Raw genomic sequence first — 27,317 nt, 5'->3', positions numbered from 1 at the left:
AAAATAGGTGCCTACAAAGTATTAGAACCATCACTCTGGCAGTTGGTTGCAGTTGTTTGAAGACGGGATGCATAATATATCCCCTCATGTGAGTGTTCTCAGTCTATAAGGGAGCCTGTAGCAACTGCCCTTGGCCACTTCCAAAATATTTATACTACTAGCAAAAATTTGACAAGGGCATCAGGGAACATTCCCTACTCTTTTCAGTAGATGCCAATGGGATCTATCTACCCAAGCTACCACAAACTCAAGCAGATGGGACCTCAGGTTAACGTCTCACCTGAAGCAGAGCTCATTCAGCAGTTTATTCCAATTAGCTTCTCCTTTCTTCTTCAACCCTCCCTGCCATAGCTTTTTAAAAGTCTGCTTACCAGTCAACTTCTTGTGTACTTATTCTGCTTTTTGGAAAAAATTACAGAGGTAGCATTAAACCCCTTGCCAAATGCCAAGGAAGGAAGACTGAAAAATCTGCAAAACACTTTGTAACAGCTTGCCTCCCTCATTACACTTTTGAGGACCTTTATAGCAGATGGTTCAAAGATTGCCCTCTCTAAGAAAGGATTCATAATTTTTGCTTTATCATCAGGAAGATTTTGAGCGTGCAACCAAGCAAATATTACAATAGTCCCAGTAGCAGCAGCTCTGGAAGAGGCATTAGCAGAATCATATGCACAATTCAAATAGCATGCAGTCACTTAAGACAAAGAAGCAATTAGATTACACAAATACGGCTTTTCCTCAGACAAGGGAAAATATGTCTGAATGTTCCTCATTCCCAAAAGATGCACACACAAAACTTTAACATACGACTTTTACAACTGAGAAATATAAAAGTAAGCACTGCAGAAGCAAATATGTTCTTACTGGCAGTTAGGCAATTTACAGGCTAAAATAAATACATCCTCTACTGCTGGAAGAGCAGGAGGAACTGAAGTAGGTTTGGGAAATACCAGTTGCAATAATTCATAATATTTCTTTAATGACAATGAAATATCATTATGTTTCCCCCTCGAAATAACTGATTAATTCTGTACCCAGTTCAGAAAAAGAAAATCCTTCTAAAGGGACTGTCTGAAGTAACAATTTCCACAGAATTGGGAACCTGAGGAGAGAAAATAGTTGTCTCTTCATAATTATGTTGTTCAAAATTAAACATCCTCACCATGAAGAATCCCCTTTTCTCTTATCAGAGCACCAGAACTACAATGGTCAACCACCTGAAATAAATGTCAAGTTAAATCCAACAAATCACTTCTCTCTAAAGTAACTGAGATAGGTGAAGACACGTCTTTTTGCCTTTTTATTTTTTTCTTACAGGAATTGATGAAGACGCAGACCTACTTTTGACAGGGAAAACCTAAAAAAGGACGGGTATTCCAGTGTCAAGAATCTCAATGGCAACACCCAGATCTGCTCTGAGCTGCAGCACAATGGCACGAAAATTACAGAACCAAGTGATATCGCCAGCATCCTGGCTGGTAGGTTCAGTGCTAACTTTACCCCCACCCCCAAAACGGCCCATATCCATACCGCAAGAATGCAGTGCCCCTGCAATCACAACTGAGCAGGTAAAAAATGCACTCCCCAAAGCTAAGAACACAGTATCGATGGGACCGGATAACATCCTAGTGAACTGGCCCCACACCCAAGCACCATGTTTAATAATAGCCTCACGACAGGCTTTGTACCCACTGAATGGCAGACAGCAATAGTTATACCACTCCACAAAGGGGGCACCACCATGGACCCCAGGAACTATCGCCCTATTAGCCTGACGAGCCTGGTATGCAAGGTCATGGAACATATCATGGAATTCAAAGACATTAGTAACCTTCAAACACTGGACCCCACCCAGTTTGGGTTCGTGAAGGGCAGATCATGTCTCCTGAACCTAATCGACTTCTTTGAAAGTGTCACCAAAGCCGTAGATGAGGGTAAGGCAGTTCACACAGCCTAGCTTGACCTCACCAAGGCTTTCGACACCATCCCCCACTCTGGAATCATAGATAAACTCACTAAACTGGGTATAAATCCATATGTCACAAGCTGTACTGCCAACTGGCTCACTGACAGAACCCACACTGTAAAAGTTGCAAACTCCAAATCTGACTTCAAACCTATGACAAGTGGAGTACCACAGGGTTCAGTTTGGGATCTACTTCTCTGAAGTACAGGCTAACACAGAGGGCCTCTGGCTGATGAAGTTCGCAGATGACTGCAAATTAGGTGCCATAGTAGAGACCCCAAACGACATGGACACCCTACAGAAGGGCCTCACTGAGACTGATGCCTGGTGTCAGAGCCATGGCCTCAAGCTCAATGCAAAAAAGTGCATTGTCATCTCCTTTGGTAAAAACTCTGTACCCATGAACTACCACATAGGTTGCAGTCAACTTAACGCTGAAGGTGTGATAAGAGACCTTTGGACTCAGGTGGACAGTAGTCAGGAAATCTTTCTACGTGGCACACCTCATCACGAAAGGGTTCTCATCCAGGAAAAAAAGAGGTCATTGTTCCCCCTCTACTTGGCCCTCATTACACCCATTACAGAGTACAATGCCCCTTTGGAATGTACCTCACAAGACATCTGCAACAGCTGGAAAGGCCACAAAAATACCTCACAAAGAGGATTACAGGACTACAACAGATACCCTACGTTGACCGTCTCAAAAATCTCCAGCTTTACTCTAGCATATCGCTTACTCTGAGGTGATCTCTGCCTAACATACAAAGCTACGTTAAACCCAGAGCTGTTGGACATGCTACACCTAAAGAAATCCCAATCCCTCCGAGCTACACGCTCTAGAGATCTAAACCTTGTCACCACAATAAACAGAACATGCTGGAGGGATAGATTCCTGTCCCAGAGACTTGCCATACTCTGGTACAAGCTACCTATGTCAAGCAGAGTTCCTCACTAGCACTCTTCAAGAAAAATCTTGATGAGTGGATGGCAAATAGGAAATTCACCCCAGGGATCACTTCTGTGGCCTTGCTCAACAGGAGCACAGGAAAATAACCTTCTTGGGTGGTGGAAGCCAAGGAACCTTGTTGGCTAGGCTTATACAGGCCCTTGTGCCAATAGTCTAGTACCGACCTATGAACCTAAAACACAACTTTTGTCAAGGAAAACAGTTTTAAGTTAGCTTTAACAACTTTTAACTCAAAAGTAAAAGAGTTACAAAAAAAGTGACAGTTTACAAAAACACTTTTTCCCATCTTAAATATTACTAATTTCACATAGTTTTCACTGTCCTAAAAATAAAATGAAGTCCCCCCTCAAAAACGAACACATTTACCCAGCAATGGAAGAGCGTTAGCCAACTGTCACTCCTCAAAAATTCACAAGAAGAGCGGCCTTCGATGGCAGTAAAACTTTAAAGGGCACAACACCCAAATCACTCTTTCTTCAGCTTTATCTGACCTAGGATTTTTGGGCACACTGAAGGTGTCTTTAAACTTTAGAAGCTCCCCATCTGTTAACATCCTTAGCAGGATATAAACCCACATCACTAAGGCTACTCCAGTAGTGATCAAATTATGACAATCACTAATGAATTAAGCACTGTTACAAAGAGAAGTCCATCTTGCCCACTACTGCATTAAGTCATCAGGAGTGGAAAAAGTCTGTTTTTCAAAAAATGTTCTATTCTGTAATACACACTTGGTTCTAGACATTTTGAGAAGTCTTTTTTCATTTTCATTTCTATGCAAATTCAAGGATGCAGTATATTCACACTTGCCACAGCCCTCTTACTATCAGAAATGCCCACCCATAGCGCACAGGCAACAATGGTGAATGCTGTCTCACTAATCTTGACTTCTTCCAAGTTTCACAGGATCATGAGTAAATCAGAAATGGCCTGTTTTCTTGAAATGGGATTCTAAAGCTATTCTGACTTTCATTTTGTGATTGCATGCTAAAGACTTCCAATTTTCTTGTTAGCTACTGATCCACAGGCGATCAAGCAAGCACTAATAAAAAGCTGCTGCAGAAAGTAAGACTGTCTTGTTCAGAGTGGTTTCCTTCTCATTACAAGATTTTTAAAAATGAAGGTATGCACCCAGTAATGGACTGTCTTTACCGATACCTCCTACTCTGAAGAAAGATGCATTCTGATTTTTTTTTTTATGCAAAAAAGTGCAGGAAGTTAAGGGGTGGCCTTACTCATATGCAATATTAACATCTTTCAGTGACTGCAATAAAATGCTATGAAAGTGTGAGGTGTGCTGTGTACAGGGGTTAAGGCGGGTAGCATCCCCTTTGTAATGCAAAATTCCTCTTTTCATTTTTATCAGTCATTCCTTGCTCGTTTTACAACTTAACAGTTTTTGTTTACAGTAAAATGTTACATCACAGAAATGATAAACAATACCAATCCCATCACTGCATATTTTTTGTTTCATATGACACTATAAAAATGATCCCAATCATCTTTTTTTTTTTTTTACTTTTAAATAAAAAGTTATCTGACTAAAACAAGTGAAGCACTTCATCTGAATAACATTTTACTACAACTTCTGAAAAGCTGTAATGGGCATGGATAAAGGATCGATTACTAAAGCCTATCCAACCAGGGAGGAGGAAGGGTGTGGATCCAGGAGCCACTGGAGAATGGTCTTAGCAAAGCTAGCAATGGACCTTGAAAAGGAGTCTAGTTTGCAATATTTTATAAAAGAGTATATATCGGTGACCATGTAGCTGCATCTAGAATGCTTCTCAAAGTCCACCCCTTTCCAGTATGCCAAAGATGACAAGGGTCTTATAGAATGTGCCTTGATACCTCCTGGATGGATTTGCCATGGCAAGAAAAAAAAAGCAATAGCTGAGGGCAACCACCTGTAATTTCCGTTTATTTATTTTCAAGGGTCATCTTGTTTCTGAATAGCTGATCAGCTTTTCTAAAAACATAATTCTGTTGAGATAGCACCTGAGCTGTTTATGCACATACAGACTACGCAGAATCCTTTCTCCCCATTTTTTAGGTTCTGGAAAACTGACTACTTGATTTAAAGCAAACTCCGAAACCACTTTGTGCAAAAAAGAGGCATTTGTTCTTAATGTGACCCTATCTCTTTAGTATATGAGGTAAAGTTCACCCACCATGAGAGCTTGCAACTCGTATACTGTTATGGTCGATGTCACAGCAATGATGACAGTTTTCCAAGTCAAGAATCTTAAATTCAGCTCAATGAGCAGGTTCAAAAGGAGACAGTCAACTTCAGCAGGAGAAAGATGGGATCCCAAGGAGAAGCAGACTGTTTACAAGGCGGTCTCAGGAGTAAAACTCCTTTCAGAAACTTTTTCCACAAACACAGAAGAAAGGAGGAGGATCCATGGGCAGACATGGTGACATGGCCGTAAGATGAACCATACAGAAGAATAACAGAAGCTACAGGAAAATAACTCTCACAAATATTTGACCTCCAGTGGTAAAAATTCCTTGACGAGTCCATGGCTATTGTTTAGGCACCAACAAGAAACTCTTCCACTTATTAACATATGATAAGTAGCAGGCTTTCTTATCTCCTTTAGTAAATGATGCACCTCTTTGTGAAAGAAGTGCCTAAAAGGTATTAAAAAAATAATCATCTAGGTAGTCAACTGAAGTTGAATAAGACTGGGATGTGTCAAACTTCCCTTGTCTTGTGCAAATAGATCCAGTCTGTGATGAAGGGTGTGGTAATTTTTCTTGGCCAAATCCATAAGTAGGGAGAACCACCACTGCTGTCAGGGCCAAAGGTAGTCACCCCAACAATTTTGGGGAATCCTTCGGAATCTCCAGAATTTCCCTGAATATCAGGGTGGTAAAACAAAAAAAAAAGGAACACTCATTTCAAAGGAAATGAAAATCCATCTGTTTTCAATGCTTGCTTGCAGGGAACTCATAACAAAATTTGTTTAGGTTGTATGTTTTGAAAGAGTCAAACAAATCTATTTGAGATGTTCTCTACAGCTGGATCAGTTCCTAGAAGACTCCCTTGTTCAACTGTGATTTGTGAGGGTGTGTCCCAGTCCTGCTCAGCTCATCTACCACTATGTTTTCCTCTGAAGGAGTAAGATGCTTGTATGGTTAAGGAATGCTGAACAGCTAACTCCTAAGCCATCACAGTCAACCTGCATAGGTGATACAACCTTGTGCCTCCCTATTTATTTATGTACCACATGACTGTGGTATTATCTGTAATATACTGAAGATGTTCTGGTGACTATAGCTGATGGAGAGTTCAAACCAGACTTTCGATAAGAAAAGTTTTATTAAGACTTCCTATCCAAACCACAGACTACATACACTCAAAACTAATCCAAAATCCTCTCTCTCATGGGGACCCCACTCTCCAGACTGGTCACAAATTTGCTATGCAATCACCCAAAGTCTTGATCTTGAATGGTACAGAAACATATACTACCATGTCTCAAAGCCAACCATGCCATTTGTACTTGGGAATTAACACACAATACAAAAAAAATATATATATATATATATATATATATATATATATATATATATATATATATATATATATATATATAAAAAGGCCAGGAGCTTCAGACGTCTGTAAACATTTTAACACCAATGCAGCCCTCTTTTGTTACCTCGTCAAATAAAATGACTCATGCCTCCTGAGCCTAATTTACTCAGGATTTTTTTTCCCTAAGCCAACTGTACAAAATTAACAAATATCCTTATACTTGCCAACTTACCCCCTCCACTGCAAACAAACAGCAACTGCATTACTTTCAGCATTTTCATTACACCTACCATTTTATCCCCTCCACCACACACACTTTCAGCAGCTACCATTACCTTGATCATTATTATTAATGGTCTACCTATATGGCCAATCCTTCTATATACCTATATTTCAGACAAATTACTTAAAAATAACAGTTTACCCAATTAAAGTACACATTTATGACTAATTAATTAAGATACCAAATATAGTCATCTTCAGCTGAAGTCTGGCAAATCAGCTGGGTTAACTTCTGGAATGAGTTTTCTAGCAAGTGAAGTTCACCCATTCAGTTTACAGAACTGAAGGTGGGCAGGTATGACATACTAAGTCTACAAAGAGTCATGCGAAGGAGTAGACCTGTCAAAGCCTCCAGGCATGGGCAACAAAGCCAAAAGTATGCTAACAAGATGTATACCAAAGAGACCAGCATCATTTCCCTAGACAGTCAGAGATCTGTAACCTCAGACAGGCACCATATGATAATGCAGACTGACAAATACAGTAAGAAAATGGAGACTAAGGAAATCAAACATTAGACCACTGGAGGAAGTGTATTATCAGTGCATTCCCTTATACTTTGCACTAAGCTGCTAGGCAGTCTATGTTAATCAAAGCCCTTTCCAATGCAAGACAATACAAAGCATCCTCATTACATTCAGTTTCATGAGCCTCCTGACCAAAGCACCCTCATTATGTTCAGTTTCATGAACCTCCTGACCCAGTTTTGCACAAAACAGACTATTTAGTGGGTAGTTCTGAAATTCTTTCAATGCTGTGGTTTACAAAAAATGGGGAAAAAAACAGAGTTGCACCTATTGGGTTAAACACATAATAAAGGTAATGTAATTACAATATTCCAAGAAAACCTGTAGCCCCCCTCAGGAGTTTATCAAATCCAGCTTCAAATCCCCACTAAAATTATCTGTTAAGAGAAACTGTAAAAGTATTTTTACTGCTTTCTTTACAACTGTTCTCAAATATAAGTAGTTGTCAAGTCAGCCTCACTGGCTGCAAAAAAAAAAAAAAAGTTTACTTCAGTAACAGTTTATAATATTCAAGACAACCAAATGTGCATATATTAAGACAAACTCTAGGTGCACAGGTTTTCAGTCTACCTCTTCGATCAGTGCTTAAAAGTAAGCCAGCTTTATTAGCCTGCATTTACTGCATGCTGTATGCAATATTCCAGCCTATAAACTCAGTGGAGGGTCCCTAATTATTTCATTTAGCAGAAACATTGTTCTGCTGCTGCTGCTCTGCCAGGGCTTGCTGTAGTCGCATACGTTTTCGTGAATAGTGCTGCCAATGAAGGATCTGTTGCTCATCGATAAATTTGGCACACTGTGCATTTACTAGCTCTTTGCGGAAATGTTCATACTGCAAAAGCTCCAGCATGTGCAAACACTGAGGATACCTGCAAGAAGAATAAATAAAAAAAGATTTTTCACTGATTAATGCATTTAAGTTCCAAGTGCAGTAATTACATTTTATCAAACTATGCCTCATTATTTCAAAACCAGGAAAAGATATGTATACACCAAGTATATAACCACTGAAGGTGTCACAAATCTAAGCGGATACACCACAAATACAACGAACAGCCAGCTCACAAGTATTCAGCTCTCCAAAAACATCCAGGTCCATAAACGTTCCAAAGGATTTTATTGAACAAAAAAACACAAATAAAATAAAAACGTCGACCTAGGTTTCGTTCACAAAACGAACTTCATCAGAACACATCTGAATGCAGACTGAAACTTTAAATATAAATGCCTAAGGAACTGATTGGACCTGTTAACCAATGATATTAAAGTACTATGCATTAATATAATTAAATTAATTAAGTTGGGTTACATTAAATTGAGCTGAATTAAACAGTGAGTTACAACACATGCTTCGATTTACAATGTGCACAAAACGAAAAAGTAACCTTGACCCACCTATATCATATTGTAAAAAATGACAAACATTTGCCCCTATGGTTGCCCTTGTGCATATTGCATAAATACCTTGTTCATACTATGTTGTATGATAATTATGACTAATTGTGCAACACACAAATACAATACCAAGCATAAATAAATAAATAAAAGGTAAGATGAAATTAGGTAAGATAAAATTAAATTACCCTTAAATTACAAAAATAATACAACCATGCCGCCGGTACCTAAAACACCATGTGAAAACGTATTTAGCTTTGCATAATTTATGGTTGTATTTGATAACAGGTTTATGATTGGCAAGTATTAGAATGAATTTATAGGTAACATATATATATATACATTTTTACAATATTTTTATACAAACATTTTTATAATATGTTTTTAATGCATTTACTATGTGATTATTTATTTTCACATGGTGTTTTAGGTACCGGCGGCATGGTTGTATTATTTTTGTAATTTAAGGGTAATTTAATTTTATCTTACCTAATTTCATCTTACCTTTTATTTATTTATTTATACTTGGTATTGTATTTGTGTGTTGCACAATTAGTCATAATTATCATACAACATAGTATGAACAAGGTATTTATGCAATATGCACAAGGGCAACCATAGGGGCAAATGTTTGTCATTTTTTACAATATGATATAGGTGGGTCAAGGTTACTTTTTTCGTTTTTGTGCACATTGTAAATCGAAGCATGTGTTGTAACTCACTGTTTAATTCAGCTCAATTTAATGTAACCCAACTTAATTAATTTAATTATATTAATGCATAGTACTTTAATATCATTGGTTAACAGGTCCAATCAGTTCCTTAGGCATTTATATTTAAAGTTTCAGTCTGCATTCAGATGTGTTCTGATGAAGTTCGTTTTGTGAACGAAACCTAGGTCGACGTTTTTATTTTATTTGTGTTTTTTTGTTCAATAAAATCCTTTGGAACGTTTATGGACCTGGATGTTTTTGGAGAGCTGAATACTTGTGAGCTGGCTGTTCGTTGTATTTGTGGTGTATCCGCTTAGATTTGTGACACCTTCAGTGGTTATATACTTGGTGTATACATATCTTTTCCTGGTTTTGGTGTGTGTTATGGAGGACGAAGGTGAAACAATCGACGTGGCTGCACTACTCAAGGAGATGAACGAGCAGCTTAAACAACATTCTACTATTATTAACAAGCTTATGACTACTTATGTTGCCACCACAGACATTGGTAGTAGTTTGGGGTTACCCTTAACACAAGCAACACCGCCCACAGCACCGACCACGATTGGTACTCAAGGTACATCCAGTGGGCAAACCTTTCATGCCACTAGAGTAAATATAATACCGGAACCTGTTAATAGTGAATTCTGGAAGGTTAACCAGTATTCCTTTAACTCTCAAAATCAAACTACAGGTATGGTTAACAATCGGATGAAAGGCAACATGCGCGAGTGGTTGAAAACTTTTGAAGTTAAATTATTTAAATTAAAGAGAACCCAAATGGAGAATGGGTATTTACGGAGGAATATAGAATTGGGGATTGTCCCCAAAGGATTAAGATTGTGGCGTTATCCTAATGGCTGTGAGCAAGAACCGGATATGTTGGATGAGCTGCATAGTTTATTCAACAACACCGGTATTGCACTCATGGAAATCATGATTAAATACAACCAGAAGAAAATAGACTTACTGTTGTCAGATTTGGAACGACTCAACAGTTCCATTAGTGAGGACTTACTTTTCGATCAATATTACAATAACTATGCCAATGTGATTAAGGATGTTGAATACAGTTGTAACACCCTTTATGAAAAGAAACAACTCAAAATCAAAAGGGACACCAAGGTTTACTCTTCGGGTTTAGTGTATCCAAAATCTAAACCGAAAAGAAACAATGCCGACAGGAGGAGACCGGAAGTGAGCACTAATCGTCTCGATGCATTAGATGACATCACATCCCCCTTACAAAATGAGAGTTATGTCTTCGGACAAGGTGAGGAGGCAAGGGAGGGTGATTCGTTGAGAAGATCAAAGAGACTCAAAGATCAACACCATTTTGAAGAAGACGAACAATCCGATGTGTCAGCTGTTCGGTCCAGAAGGGATCCGGAGAAAAACGTGAGGTTTAACCATCAAACACAAAAAAACGGATGGGGGGCGCGCAAGTAGCCGATGGCGTCCCCCAGTTTGAGGTTTTGGGTAAGCCTTTTGACTTTGTTTCACGTTCACTTTTGCCAGTTCAATACGAGACACGTAATACTAGAAATATCTGTGAATATAACTGTGCTTCGGGTTTTAGCGATGGCGACACGGGCAGTGCCCATTCATTTTTGTTTAGTATTAGGGATTCTCCATTAACAGTGAATGACGGCGTTGTTTATTATCAAACGCCACTCGGACAAGAGACTATCAAACGGCATGTTGTTGTTTTTTCTAATCAACTGGCTAATGCAGGTACCAGTGACTGTTTGGACCGGGACAATGATTTATACAATGTGCCAATCCACGAGGTTAGTACTGCAGGGTCGTATCTTGATTATACAACTTGGAAAACGGATGAGGGTAACATGGCAGATTTGAATCGACCCTTAATGTTAAAGTATTTTAGACGGTATGACACAGGTACCGTTCAAGAGTGTGAAGCTAAAACTAGCGTCCGGGACACTTATGACAATTTTCCAACAAGTATTATGTATTCAGATTGTGTCAATGATGGTTTAATTGATAATTCAAGAAATTCTAACACCAGGGACAACAACAATTTGTTAACTTTTTCAACATTTTTAGGTGGTGACAACCAGAATTCAATGGTTGACGTTATTGAGCTCAAAGTTCCAACACAAATTTGTAATCACTGTGAGCCAGCATTGGGCAGCGACAGTGATTTAGTTAGGGGTTATTCAAGCACATGTGGGGTTGGCAATGGGGATGTAGTATCAAACATTTTGAATACGGACGATTTTTTGTTGAATTTATCAATTTATGATTATGAAGAATTAGAGAAAGTAGGGGTATCGACTGAGGTTAATGTAAATAATGTTGAGAATTTTAATGAGTTAAACATTAATTTTACAGTTGACGATGAAGGACATACCCCAATTAAGGATACTTTACTTTTAGGTAAAGATAAAGGTTGTGGGTTGTTCTTTAAACCAGCGGTTGTAGAGAATGATAAAGGTGACTTTAAGTTATACAATTACACTAATCATGTATTGGACAGAGACTGTGTAGAATTATTCTCCAAGGGGTTTAATTTCGTACCCAAAAGGAGGGGTAATTTAGTCAATAGTATAATAGACTTGAAGTTATTTACCCGAAAATTAAATTTGAAAATATTATATCAGAGTAACACTTGGGGTAATTTAGGGTTTGAAAACAATGGGTTGTCCAAACTCAGTACCTATAATCCCCCTATGAATGATAAAATAGCAATGTTTGAAAAGGTCACTGAAAATGATTTTAGGGATGCCTATCACAAATATGATTGGAAAACTGGTAAAAAGAATAATTTATCCAAACAGGAGGAACTTACTTTAGGTAGGATTTTGGCTATGAGGAATATTAGAGTTATGAAGCCCGATAAGGGCAATGGCATTGTGATAGTGGACAACAACGACTATGTAACTTACATGAATACTATGTTGGTGGACGATACATACATAGAGGTCAGTAGAAACGAGATTAATATAGCCAATGGGAGGATAGATACCACACTGTTTGATATGCTTTATCAAGGGGAATTGGATGAAAAAGAATGGCAATTTCTACAGAATGAATTTCCTGTTATCAGTGGTATTTTTGGCATCCCTAAAATCCATAAAGGGTTGGACAACCTAATGTTTAGACCAATAGTTGATGGTAAGCGGAGTAAGACGCATTTTATTAGTAAATATTTGGACCATCATTTAAAGCCAGGAATTGCATTTTTTTCTTATATTCTCAAGGATTCTTGGGACTTTTTGGGTAAAATAAAGAATGTGGAGTTAAATAAGGATGATATTTTCATCACCTTGGATGTATGCAATTTATACACAGTCATACCTCAGGACACAGGATTGGAGTGGTTGGAGGAACAATTACATTATACCAACCTATATGAACAGAACAGGATTAATGTCATAGTGAAACTTATGGGGATTGTATTAAGAAATAATTTTATATTTTTTGACGGGGCTTATTATAAACAGGTTAGTGGTGTAGCTATGGGGGCAGCCTGTGCCCCGGGGTTCGCCAATTTTGTGTTAACTTTTTGGGAGGTTAATTACGTGTTTAATTCAGAATTTAACCAATACATTAAATTTTACGGCCGGTTTTTAGACGATTTATTTATTATATGGAAAGGGGATAAAAGTATTTTGGATAGGTTTATAGAATATATTAACAACAATGTATCATTTTTAAGATTTACACATTCTATTAATGAAGAAAGTATTAATTATTTAGATATTAAGTTAACTTATGATAGGGTTAATAAAAAGCTGACGTCCAACATATATAGAAAGTCCACTTTCTCAAATTCATATCTACACTTCGACAGCTGGCACCCTCACCATCAGAAAAAAGCAGTCGTGAAAGGACAGATGGTGAGGGCAGCAAGAATGGTCAGCGAGGAAGTGGATTTCAATAAGGAAATTGAATTTATTAGTCTCTTATTTGTCAACAGGGGTTATCCACCTGAATTGTGTGGAAATATAGCCAAGGAAGTGGCATATAAAAGGAAAAAAGGTATATACAAATCTATTTTACTTAGTAATGACCTTAACCCCAAGGAAAATGATTTAAATAGAGCTGTAGAAGTGGGCAAGTTTATTCGTAACAACATTCCCCTATATATTACCACTTTCAATGGTATTTCTTCAGATATAAAGGACATAATTAATAAAAATTGGAAATTGATTAGTTCAGATAAAACATTGGGGGACATGTGTACAGGAAATATACAATATGTGTTTAGGAAGGACCTTTCCTTCAAGGACATGTTTGAAGGTTTGAACAACAACACAGGTAGTGAGTCCTTTAAACCGGTGGGTAACCACAAGTGTGGTAGATGTTCAACTTGTAAATATATGATTAATACAGATAGCAATATAACTATTAATGGATATAATATGAGGATTAAACAGTACATCAATTGCTACACTAAAAATGTTGTCTACATAGCTAAGTGTCAACAGTGTGAGGGATTTTATGTAGGCAAAACTAGTAGACAACTTAGGGCAAGGGTCAAAGAACACTTAATGAATATTAAGAATAATAAATTAACAAATGCCCTTGCTAGACACATCGATCAATTTCCAAATCATTCCTTTAAGTTTTTTGGAATTATTCATCAACAGTTCGATTCACAAGGGAAGGTTACTAAGTATAATTTAGACGTGTTAGAATTAAAGTTACAGATTTTACTTAATGCCAACCACAACCCTGGTTTAAATGAATTTACTAGTATTAAACCTATTTTATGGATGAAAAGTATTAAGGGGTTTTAGTGGTTGGGCATTTATGGATTATCACATGTTTAACATATACATAAGTTAAAGAACACAACATTGTATACTACACAGAATATATATAATTTTTGTTAACACTGGAATTGTATGTTTTTAAGAATTTTAGAATTTTAAAATGTCGGAATGGGACTAATAATATCAATGAGTTTTTACATTATATAATGGACAAAAACGGAGCATATAATTAATCAAATTGGTCATTTTAAACATTATCTACCACATTGGTATAGTTTTTTAACATCATATTATACATTATTTATTGATATTATCTATTTTGTATCCATTATAAATTTTATATCTATCCCCTCCATTATTATTGTAAATATAGTCATTGTATACATTTTAATTATTTCACATTATACATTATTGATATTTATTATATTATTATTTATATTTGTATATTTATATCTTATTATTCGTCGTTACATACATATATATATTTTTACATACAAACAGCTGACACATACAACATGAATTCATAAATTATTACACCATTATACAGGTTTTATACGTGTAATTTCATTTGTAAAAACGTATTTAGCTTTGCATAATTTATGGTTGTATTTGATAACAGGTTTATGATTGGCAAGTATTAGAATGAATTTATAGGTAACATATATATATATACATTTTTACAATATTTTTATACAAACATTTTTATAATATGTTTTTAATGCATTTACTATGTGATTATTTATTTTCACATGGTGTTTTAGGTACCGGCGGCATGGTTGTATTATTTTTGTAATTTAAGGGTAATTTAATTTTACCTAACCCAATTTCATATTACTTTATTTATTTATATTTGATATTGTATTTGCGTGTTGTAAAATTAGTCATACTATCTTAGAATATAGCATGAATAAGGTATTTATGCAATATGTACAAGGGCAACCATAGGGGCTAATGTTTGTTATTATGATACAGATGGGTTAAGGTTACTTTTTTGTTTTTGTGCACATTGTAAATTGAAGCATGTGTTGTAACTCACTGTTTATTTCAGCTCAATTTAATGTAACCCAACTTAATTAATTTAATTATGTTAATGCACAGTGCTTTAATATTATTGGTTAACAGGTCCAATCAGTTCCTTAGGCATTTATATTTAAAGTTTCAGTCTGCATTCAGATGTGTTCTGATGAAGTTCGTTTTGTGAACGAAACCTAGGTCGACGTTTTTATTTTATTTGTGTTTTTTTGTTCAATAAAATCCTTTGGAACGTTTATGGACCTGGATGTTTTTGGAGAGCTGAATACTTGTGAGCTGGCTGTTCGTTGTATTTGTGGTGTATCCGCTTAGATTTGTGACACCTTCAGTGGTTATATACTTGGTGTATGCCTCATTATTTCCATCACAAAATCATCTTTTTATATTTGAGGTAAACTGCCACAATGACAGGTTCTCAAATGTGTAAGGTAGGGATACTTTCATGACAGACATTACAGCAATCTTTTTGAAGGTCTTGGGAAGAATTCAATACAAGCATGGCCTCATCTTTTTTGTAGTAGTGCCTGGTCCCCACTACTTCAGAAATCAGACTGCCTGGTCTCCACCCATTCAGTGATCAGATTGCCCAATACAATGTGCGCAAGGAATAACCCCAATTCAAAACACTATACAGGCACATTCTATTCAACAGTATCTATTCAGTCTCAGGTTTAGCACACACTGTAACAAATACAAGGAAACTTTGGCAATGTAGTTAAAATTGTAGGAAAACATATAACATTTCTCACTAATGTTGTTGAAGCAAATGTCAGCCCCCCCCCCAAGCAAATATATTTATGGTTTACTATCATTTTTGGGAACGACATGCTGTCGGCAGTTATGCTGCCGAAAACCAGAATGTCATTTGGAAAATATATAGTGGTTTGGATAGTCGAACACACTTATGCGAATACACTAGTGCATTCGCATAAGTGTGTTTGACTATATAAACACGAGACAGCAGTACAGTGAGGATTGGAAATTCATCCATATCCCCACTGTAGTGCGATCTTGGAAATGGAATAAATTAGTAGCAGGGAGTGTGGGGGGTGCAAGGGAGCTTGCGCCCCTGCAAAAAACGTGATGTGTCATATAGAGTTTGATTTACATCAGCTCCTATATGGCTATCACGTCACATTTTCGGTGACAATGTCGACTCAAATGTGTCAATCATTTGGGGCAACACTATGTACGCTCGATTATTTCAGTTTAAATTTTCATTACTTCGAACTGCAAATGTTTTCCCATTTGAACAAACGATAGTAAACAATATACACATAAGCTTTCTACATATGTAGAAAGCAGCTAAGTCAGAAAGTAGTACCAAGTTGTATACTGCTTTCTACAATAACACTACAAGCCACTCAAAAACCAAAGACAATTCAGACGTCAAATGCCTGAGAATTTAAATCAAAATAGTTCAGTCATAAAACGCCATCTTGTACAAACCACTGTACAGTGGTAACAATACTGCTAGTACCCCAATACCATGAGCAAGTAGCAAGAAACTAGTTGTTGGTTAACTAGGACATCAATATCACTAAAAAGTGCGAATGCAGCAGGAAATGGGAACATTCACACTTTTAGCACATGGAGTTAAAAGAGCATCAGTACAGACAATTGCAACCCTATTTGTGTACAGCATGCTACCTTACTTTAATTTATACGTTTGCACTCCTATCACATCATAAAAACTGCACATAGAAATTACAATCTAACACTCTGAAGCCAACCGGCCCATAACATGCCAAAAATGTTCGTGAAGAGGTTGTCTGTGGTCATAATTATTATTTACTGCCGTTTGTTTACCAGGGAAAGTCCGACTGGGCCAAGTGTGCTCATTTTCAGTGGAGGCCCAGGAAGAAAAGATCCAGTTACATACAATGTAGAGTCAAACAGGCTAAAGTTACATAGTATATAGCTTTCGGCAAATAGGAATAGATTCGTATGGATACAAAGAAAGGTTTAACAGTATTACACCATGTATTCAGAAGCATAAATTGCATTGAAAATCACTTGGGTTTTATATAAATTGCAACAGAATTAAATGAAACCAACTCCACAAAAGCAAACTACACAATACAGACTGTCGATTCAGAACAGCATAGGTGCTCCCCCACCCTGTAATGGTCATAGAACTTCTGCAACTTTCAACAATTATGTGGGAAGTGCATTTTCAGAGTGCCCGTAATCAAAGCCAAATTTCTGCAAAGAAAGATGTACTGGAAAGTGTGACATGAATATCAGTCAACTATAGAACAAATTCACAAAGTACTCCTTTTTGTCAGTATGGAATACATAACGTTAGATTAAACATTAAAAAAATGTATTGGACTGCTATTAACTGAAATTATTCCTCCAAAAAAACTAAAGCGGTCACCACTGTGCTGTGCATAACTGGCACTGAACAGTAGGTCACAGTGACACTTCTGACATTGTTTATCTTCAGTTCCAGGACAGTCAACAGTTTATTACATTCCATTACAACTATGTGGTATTATCACAGGCTGCATCTTCTATCCTTTCACCACTGCTGTCCTCAACCAGTACTGTTGCTAAAAGGTCTTGGTACTCAATCAGTGAAGGTGAGTAGAACTCAGCAGGCAGCTACTAATGTGAGAAGTGGCTACTCAGATACACACTTTTTAAACTTCCCTCAACAACTAGCTACCTCTGGTGCTATCTGCTTAACAATTGTTAAGGTGATCTTCCCACTAACCGCTTTGAAAGATCAGCAAAATTGCCTGCACCGACTCACCGCTTTATTTCTAGGAATTCTGTTCTCTCTACAAATGTTACTTTGAATACTGCTTTTGGAATGTTGATCTACTGGTCCTGCACTAACTTTTCTGTAGGACAGATTCTGGTTCTGAAAAAAGTCAAATGCAGCTGAAAAAGCAGGAAGGTTTAATACTACAAACACAACATTTTTGTTTTTAAAAAAATGAATAACAGGCTGCTCTACAATCTGTTTGCAGTAGTCGTCTCTGCTGGTATAGAGGGATAAAGCCCCAACTTTGACCCAGGTGACCAGAGTTCGATAAACGACGGAGGCATTTGTTGCAGCTAGGATAAGAGATGACAGAATGAGAAGGTTTATCTAGCTTCACTTTTCAGGGACTGGGGAAAATTGCGTGCTCAACACACTTTCTGTGTCAGGGGTGGACACTAGGAGCTGGCTAGCATGCTCTTTGAAGACAGAGGATCACACAGTGCTGCCTGTCTTAAAAGACCAGTCAGGGCCAGCTCCTAGTCTCTTATGGAGAACTGGCAGTGTGTTGCAAAGGCCCACAGCATACCAAACCCTGGACAACTGCTAACATACACAGAGATAATTCAAAAATGCTCAAATCTACTCAAGGAGGATAGCATTACTCATTGTATACTTGCTGCACCCCATAAGGCTCTTGTCCAAAGGAATGAACAGTTCAGAGTTTTTTTTGGGGGGGTGGGATAGAAATGACAGCAGGAACAAGGAACACAAATGGGACACAAACAGTGTAATGCTTAAGGTATTATTTACATTTTAAATCGACATCTATACTCCTTGCTGGAATCAAAAAACATGCAGTCTGTACTGCTTGAATGCAGATCAGTGTAACACAGTTTTCCAATAAGCAAGTGTAGCCATACCCTACAAAAAGCATCAGTGGAAGCTACTGATACAGTCCTCTAGAATGTAGAAGTGGCCTACTACTTCTGGCCACCTAGGGTTTATCTTCTACTACCCATTATGGAAAAAAAAAAAAATTAAACAAAGTCATCTGGCCAATATGGGATAATAAACAAGATCTAAAACTTTTCTGAATGAAACTAACAGCATGCCTGTCTAAACTGCTCACAAAAACAAGTAAAAGGTTTAACAGAAGCTCATTACATGAGAAGAAAACCAAATGTGGTAGGCAAGAGAAAGTATAGGCCCATTAGCCCATTATCCTACACAGGTAAGACAATGGGAAGACTAGTAAGAGAGTGAAATCCAGGGATAAAGAGATAGCTGATATGACAATATACCTATAGCATAGGTAGAATGACCAGTTTGTACAACCCTTTTTATAACATTAACTTGCCTTTCCTTATGCATAGCATCTGTAATGTGCTCTATACAAATTTCTCAAAAGCATCAGATATCGTGCATCATCGTTTTAACAAAGAAGTTTCAGAGTGGTTAACAGGACGACGACATTGTGTAGAAATCTAATGGACAACAGGAAGAATGGAGAAAAATAAATCAAGGTGTGCCTTGAGAAATCTACTTGGGGTGCTTCTGTATAATATCTATTGACATTAAAACTGACAAATCGATTTTTATACCTCCTCTTGACCACCACCTTTATATGACTATAACATTCATCTCTGATGCAAAAAAAAAAATTGTTCTAATATGATGAACTTATACATGTGTATATATTTCTTTTTGTCTATGTTGTCTAATCTGCTCACAGGTAAATCCTGGTATATGTTAACTTATATGCACTTGCTAATTCATGTTTTTTTTTCCACTTAGGTTATATAAATCTACTTAAAAGCGGTTTATATGTTAATTCATTTTTGAAAATTATCTCCTTATGTCTTATGCTTACTTATTTATGTCAAGTTGTATAATACTGTAGTGGAGCTTTTCTCCACGGGCCTCTACTGAAAATGGACATATATCCAGTTAGACTTGCCCAGTCAACAAATGTATAATAAAATAAATAAAAATATACCTTTTATGCATACAACATAAAAAACACAAGACTTGCATCATACCAAGGACTGCTTCTCTGCTTTACCTTCACTGACAGGATGGACTTCTGTCATCCTGTTTGTGGGGACCATAGGGGAGCTGAAGTACTGGAATATGAACAAATTAATGGTCTATGAGATCTGCATGACATTAATGTAATTTTCTGCCACATGCAACAATGCTGTATTTTTAGCTTTTAATTTAAGACCATTTTCAATACATTACGCATGTATAAGCGTAAAGTTCCTGCTGAAAGGTTCTGGATTTCACAATGACTTCCAGTTTTCAATCATCCACATATTTGGTTAGCCATAGTTCTTGGAGGGTTTTTTTTGTAGGCTAGAAAAGCAAATACCGAATAAAAGTGGTCTGAACACTTAGCCCTGCAGAGACATTACTGGGTAGCCATAGGTCTTTTTTTTGCTGGTTTGTAAGTCAGAGAAGTAAATACTGAACAAAAACAGCCACAGCACTGAGCCCTGCAGGACACAGACTGTCGCCTTCATGTTTACTGACGCAACATCTGATGTCTGAACTTGTGGGTTCAGTCTTTTTTACCCAATTAACTATCAATCTTACCACATAAAGATGCATTTAGTTTACCAATTGTTCCACCATGGGGATATTGTCAAATTCATTTGCCAAACCAAGGTAAGTTGTGTGAAGACTGTTGTCAACAGCTTGCTTTACCTTCTCAAAAAAGTTAACCAGGTTAATTAAAACAGGATGCAGCTTTTATAAACCCAAATTGTTTGGAATCTAGCCTGATGAGATTTTTAATGCAGATGTTAATCAAGTCTAGTGTAATGTGTTCCATGGCCTTGCAAACAAACATTATCAGGTTAATGGGCGTATAGTTTCCAGGGTCGACAGCAGATTCACCTTTAAGGAGTGTCATCACTAGTGCTGTACACCAGACTTCTTATGCAAGGCATGTTCAATACTATTTTACCAAACATCCAGGTATGTTATCTGGTCTCATGCAGGAAATATTCTTAGTCGAACAGTTATTTTCTTCAGTGATGATGGGGGGGGGGGGGTGAGAGCCGTGGAGATCTTAGGGCTTTAGATAGTGCAGATTTTACCCCAGAGGTGACTAAGTCGCTCAGATACTGGCAAAGTGCACCAGATCCAAATAAGTTTTAGCATTTTGTACTGCTTCTGTATGTTGTCTCTAGATGTCGACCCGAGTTCAGTGGTTGCCTTAGTAGATCAGAGAGTATTTTTAAAAATTCTCAGCCAAATTCTTAACATGTTCCTTGACTTGGGGATCCTCGGATCTACATTATATTCAGAGTTTTTTTCCTTTTATTGAAGATTTTATTTATGTGGTGGAACACCAGGAAGGTTTGCTTTTAACTTTCCTATCATGTTTAGATCTGGATGGGACTACCAAATTCTATACATTTATTCTTTTAATGTATGTGGGTATAAAGCTCCTTTGCAAACTATCTGCAGAGGCAATGTCTGTGGTGACGCAGTAATGAAAGTGAATTTCAAGACTTTACTGCAGAATTTGAGATATGTGCTTGAAGTCTGAATTCTGACACTATCTAAACAACTGAAACGAGTGTATGAACAAAAGGTTTATTAGCTTACGGTCTGAGTTAATAAGTGAGGCAGCTATTAGGAGTCTTTTATTCAACTGCTTATATCTTTCTGTATTTGTGTTTCTTCCTACTACTCTTGTTACTTCGTCTTGCTTTTTACTGCAGCTTGCTGCCTGTTCTCTAAAGTGTTCAACTGCATCTTTTCTATTGCACTTATTACTGCTTGTTTATAACTCATCTAAATTGTTAAGCATTATTCTAAGCCTCTTAAGTTTTGGTTTAAACACTTGGGCTTTAGGCCCACCCCTTAGCTCTCCCTTAGATTCTGACACATAAGGATAGACAGTTTCTCCTGCCAGTCTGGTTGATATGGGCATCCTGAGACAGTGTATGAACTGCCTCATGTACACGGACAACCATCTACTACTACCACCTAGGAACGCAATTACATTACGAACACAGAGTCCATGCTCTCTCCCTCTCAAGCCAGTATATCTGGCACTGAAAAGGAGGTCAATAATCACTACACCTCAACCACCACCACCCATACCCACACAACACACACCTGCACATGCGGAGGCCATCAACTTAAACATACCCAAACAAAGCAGACCTCCGAGCAAAAACACACATGATCTCCACAGCCCTCCACACCACAAACCACACATAGCCCACACACTTGTGTCTCTCAGCCACTAAGGCTTCACCATAAACCTAACATATTAGTCATGGGAGACTCCATTGTGAGACACAGAGATGTGCCTATCACCAGGGTGGATAAGGAGAAAGTCACGGTTAGTTGTCTGTCAGGTGCCAGAATCCACCATACTACATACACACTCAAGTCTCTTAAACAACAGGTACGGTTATGCCTCTGTCATCATCCATGTTGGCGTGAATGACTTGAGACTATATTAAGAGAGACAAGACTGAGATCACCGATTGTGTGTCCCAGGCAGGCATGTCCCTAACCTTAAGCAGCATTCTGCCATCACCCAGAATGATTCCACAATACAAACAAAACGATTGACTTTAACAATTGACTTAGTTTATGGTTTCATTCCAAGGGGATCCAGTACCTGACAGTCTGGGAAGATATGATTGACAGACTGTGATGCTTTGCCAGAGATGGCCTGCATCTGTCTCACCTGGGCTTCAGGCTTCTGGCAAAGTCTCTTGCCTCCACCATAGTGCATTTTTTTAGGGAAAGTGATGAGGTTAAAAACTACCAACATAAAAATTTCAACAAAACACAAATTTAAGGTCATGCTGCTAAATGCTACGAGTCTAAACATGAAACTGGACTCACTGCAGCATCCTTAACCATGGAAAATGCTGACAAATGTGCAGTCACAGAAACCTGGTTCAAAGCTGCAGAGAACACCCCAGGCTTACCTGGTTACTTATCCTATCATATATTCAGACCCCAAACTGTGGCCAGTAAAACCAAAGGAGGTGGAGTTTCAATATACATTAAAGACACACACACCCCCAGGCTGGTCACAGAGTATGACACACAGGAGACAATCAAGGTCCAGTTAACCGTTGACAAGACCCCTACTCAAATCATACCTAGCTACCGGCCCCCAAATCTGATTCAAGATGCCCAATCAGCCCATCAAGATTCAACCCTTTACCCTGATCCTGGGTGACTAACTACCCAAACATACATTTAAAGAACTACTCATACCAGAATACAAATGCCCAGAGATTCCTTGATTTTGTCAATGCAAACATCTTGGAACAGCTAGTCGATACCCCAACAAGAAGTGATAATACCTTGAACCTGCTATTAACCAACATGAGTAACAACTGCAGCATCCCTACAGTATCATCCTCCATGGTAAGATCAGACCAGAAAGTGGACACTTTCGAAGCCACCATCGCCCCCCCCCTCTAGCTAGGGCAGACATAAAAACTTCTCCAAAGCTGATTATAGCCTCCCGAGGGATTGTATAAACAGTTTCACAGCCTCCTCCCCCTCTGTAGGAGCTTGCACAAATATCCAAAACTACACCAAAGCACTATACGAGCATTTATATAGATGCACGGAATCAGGAATACCAGATATGACTAAATCATCCTCCACAAGGAAGAGTAAACCTGTCTGGTGGACATCTGCAATAAATAATCTCTAACAAAAGGAAAAAAGTGCTGTCTAAGACCAAGAAGGAGCAGGTGCCGAATTGGAAGCAATGTCTCCTTAGCCTGAACAAGCAAATAAGAGCACTAGTGAAATCCTCCAAAACAAACAAATGTCCAAATTGGCCACATTTACTACACACACTTATAAGGCCTTCTTCACATATGTCCGCAATACTAAAGGAAGCGCCCAGATCTGTTCAGCACTGGTGGTCAAGAACACCACATATACAAATGCTGTAGATATAGTAAACTTGCTGGCTGACAGATTCAGCAAAAACTTCACCCCTCTGTCCCCCCATCAGTAAATCAAGACATCCCCAGTACCTGCCCCCTTCCCTTTATATCTAGGGAAGAGGTCATCACTGCTCTCTCAAAGGCAAAAAAATACAGCTTCCATGGGACCAGATAACATCCCAAGTTGAATTCTACGTGAACTCAAGCAGGAACTTACAGCACCATTAGGCGCCATATTCAACCAAAGCCTGAGTAACGGCTTCATCCCAGCTGAGTGGAGGACAGCCATTGCCATCCCTCTGCACAAAGGTGGAGTGTCCACCGATCTGGGAAATTACAGACCCATCAGCCTAACTAGCCTGATCTGAAAGGCCATGGAATGGATCATGGACCTCATTAACAAGGACATTGGCAACCTCCAAACACTCAATCCCACACAGTTTAGCTTGGTCAAAGAAGGTAATGTCTTTTAAATTTGGCTGACTTCATTGAGACAGTCACCAAAGCCATGGATAAAGTGAAGATAGTGCACACAGACTACCTTGACCTGGCCAAAGCCTTCAACATTATTCTCCACTCGGGCATTGTAGATAAACTCTCTCAACCAGGTATCAATCCTTTTGTTACCAGATGGGTAGCAAACTGGCTCAATGCTAGCACCCACCTAGTCAAAATAGGGAAAGCCACCTCAAGCAGTAGACCCGTAACAAGCAGCGTACCCCAGGGTTTGGTCTTGGGGCCTCTGTTATTTGGGATATACTTTTCTGAGGTGCAGGCCAAAACTAGTGGGCTATGGCTGACCAAAGTTTGCAGATGACTGCAAGCTGGGTGCTGTCATCAATTCACCTAGTGATGTGGACATCCTCCAAGAGGGTGTCATTCAGACAAATGACTGGTGCCAGAAACATGGCCTCAGGCTGAATACCAAAAAATGCATCATCATCCCCTTTGGGGAGAGTGACATCCCCACAAATGATCACATTAATAATGTCCTAACCACGCAATCAGTCGTGAGGGATTTGGACACCCAGGTTGATAGCAACCTGACTTTTGACCACCATGTTGCTTCCGTTGTACGGAAAGCCTTCTACATGGTCCACCTCATAAGTAAGGGTATCTCATCTAGGGACAAGGAGGTCCTAACATCCTTGTATTCTTCCCTTACAAGGCCCATCATGGAGTACAATGCCCCTTTTGGCATGTACCTCACAAAGCACATGCAGCAGCTGGAGAGACCACAGAGGTTCCTCACCAGGAGAATCCAGGGCCTCAAACGTCTACCATACACAGGCTAATAGCCCTAGCCCTATCCCACTACTCTGTTTCATACACAGACTCCTCAGAGGTGACCTCTGTCTAGCATACAAGGTGATCACAGACCCACACCTTGATGGAACTGCTGCATATCTACAAGTCAAGCTCCACTTAAGTAACCCACATGCGCAGCCTCAACCTGGTCTATGATATGAACAGAGCTTGTTGGTGGGATAGATCTGTGCTCCAGAGACTCCCTCCCCACGTCAAGCAGAGTACCTCTTTACCCCCTTTTTAAGTGCAACCTAGACAACTGGATCGGAAACAGAAAATACACCCCTGGGATTCCACCCATGTCCCTGCTGAACAGGGGTATCAGGTGCTGACATAGGCTAAACTCTTGGCTAGGCTTATAATGGCCTCAGGGCAATAGCCTACTAACTTCCTATGATCCTATGATGACTGTACATTTATAAGTAGCAGATCAAGAATATTTTGTCCTTTAGTTGGGCTAGTAATCTGGTACATGCAAGTTTTATTCATTAGGACTACAGATGTTTAACAAATCTTGTGTTAGTGGTGTATGTACTTAATTCAAGTGATTGTAATTAAAGTCTCAAAAAATGATTGAGCTCTTATTTACATTAAAGTTAAGCTCAATTTGTGGTTGTCTGGGAATCTGTTTAGAGGCGAGATGGTCACTCACAGATATGGATATACCACAACAGGTGCCAGTAGATCTGAAGGCAAGGTGAGCACTAAATCAGGATATGGAGGAAATGCTTTATGGGTTTTTAAACCTGGCTGCAGCATTTACACACATGTATGGATGTTTCTGGCATTGGGCAGAGCCACCTTAAAATTCCCATTTTGATAGGATATATTTTCTAAGCTGAAATATTCTTTAACTGAATATTTGCCTAAAAAGGAAATGTGGGGGTAGCAAACACTTTAGCCAGTTTACACAAGAAATAGGATGACAGGTGCATACCATGCTTTGCAAAGCATGCAAGACTGTCAAAGCATCTCTCATTCCATGCTGACATATACTGGATCCCCTTAGAATGACACCAATTTCTTAGCAAACTGCTGAAAGAAATCAATTTTTCTTTGTATCTAGGCATCATTAATGGAGAATAGAAGATTCCGCTCAGTATCAGAGTCTTGCCTGCATTTGTGACATGCACAGAGATCTCAAACATCTCTCCATCTACTTCAACTTTTTTCACTGCAAGTCATTCACCCCCACATTTATAACTACCATGTTGTAGTTATATTTGTCTGGAACATGGGTCAAATTACAACACCCCCGGATGGGTCTCAATCCCACAACTGTTGGTTTGGAAGGCCAGTACCTCCTCCATTAGGCCACTAGAGCTTCCATTTTTGTGTTATTTCCACCTAATCAATTAATATATGCCCAATGCAATTTTGAGGACTGCAACTACAATCCTCAGAACAGTGAAATAACAGCAGCAAAGGGGGGGGGGTATACAGCACCTCTAGTGTTACAGCACCCTGGAGTATACCCCTTCCTCAGGACCATAGAATTAGTACATATAGTCATCATGTGTAGCTTTGAGATAAGGGGTCGAAGCCCCTCCCCCCAAAAAACAAACAAACCAATGAGTTTCAGAAATTGTTTTGCACGAAGAACCTAATTTTGATGTTTATCATGGATCAGTCAAAGCTGTGATAAAAAGCTGTTTAATGAACACCATGATCAAGCAGCTGTAACTTTAGGGTCAATATACAAACTACATGTACGTACGAGTACTTATTTAAAAATCCATTAAGAAAAGTTATCCAGTGCTTTACTTTTCCTCAAATTCATCCCAATATGCCCTCCAGGTGATACCACTACCGGTTAACAGCCTACTGTCACCCTATTTCTTAAAACATTTTCTATATACCTGTTTACACTCACAACCCTTCTGTAAACTAATTTCACACTTACTGTGCTATTCATCATCTATTACTGTAAATTATAACTCCCACTTCAGAATGTTTTCCAGGCTTTAATTGGATTTAATATATATTTTTTCACAATTACATTATTCAATATATACTGTATTGTACTACACACCTGGCTCTGGGTCAGTGTTGGAAAGGTTCTTTGGACCAGTTGACCATTTTAATTAATGAAATAATAAATAAATAAATAAATAAAATAAGAAGGAGTACTACAAAAGCTTATTTTAGTAACAATCACTTTGGGGTCTAGTCTGGCCCCATGACGC

At 38.4% G+C, this 27,317-nt stretch overlaps 1 protein-coding gene across 1 annotated transcript in view; it reads right to left on the bottom strand.

The window, feature by feature from the left end:
* Positions 1-7,488: 7,488 nt before the first annotated feature.
* The window catches only part of MED31 (mediator complex subunit 31), a 61,606-nt gene continuing 41,777 nt past the window's right edge, over positions 7,489-27,317 (bottom strand). Inside the window, exon 4 of the mRNA XM_044054252.1 lies at positions 7,489-8,152. Coding sequence (XP_043910187.1) covers positions 7,960-8,152 — 193 coding nt within the window. The 3' untranslated portion in view covers positions 7,489-7,959. The remainder of the gene's footprint in view (positions 8,153-27,317) is intronic.

The sequence above is a fragment of the Protopterus annectens genome, chromosome 13.part0 (genome assembly GCF_019279795.1).
Source record: "Protopterus annectens isolate FY-2018-M chromosome 13.part0, PAN1.0, whole genome shotgun sequence".
In the NCBI taxonomy this organism is placed as follows: Eukaryota; Metazoa; Chordata; order Ceratodontiformes; family Protopteridae; genus Protopterus; species Protopterus annectens.
Note: the sequence above shows the minus strand (reverse complement) of the source record. Positions and strands in the feature narration are given on the sequence as shown.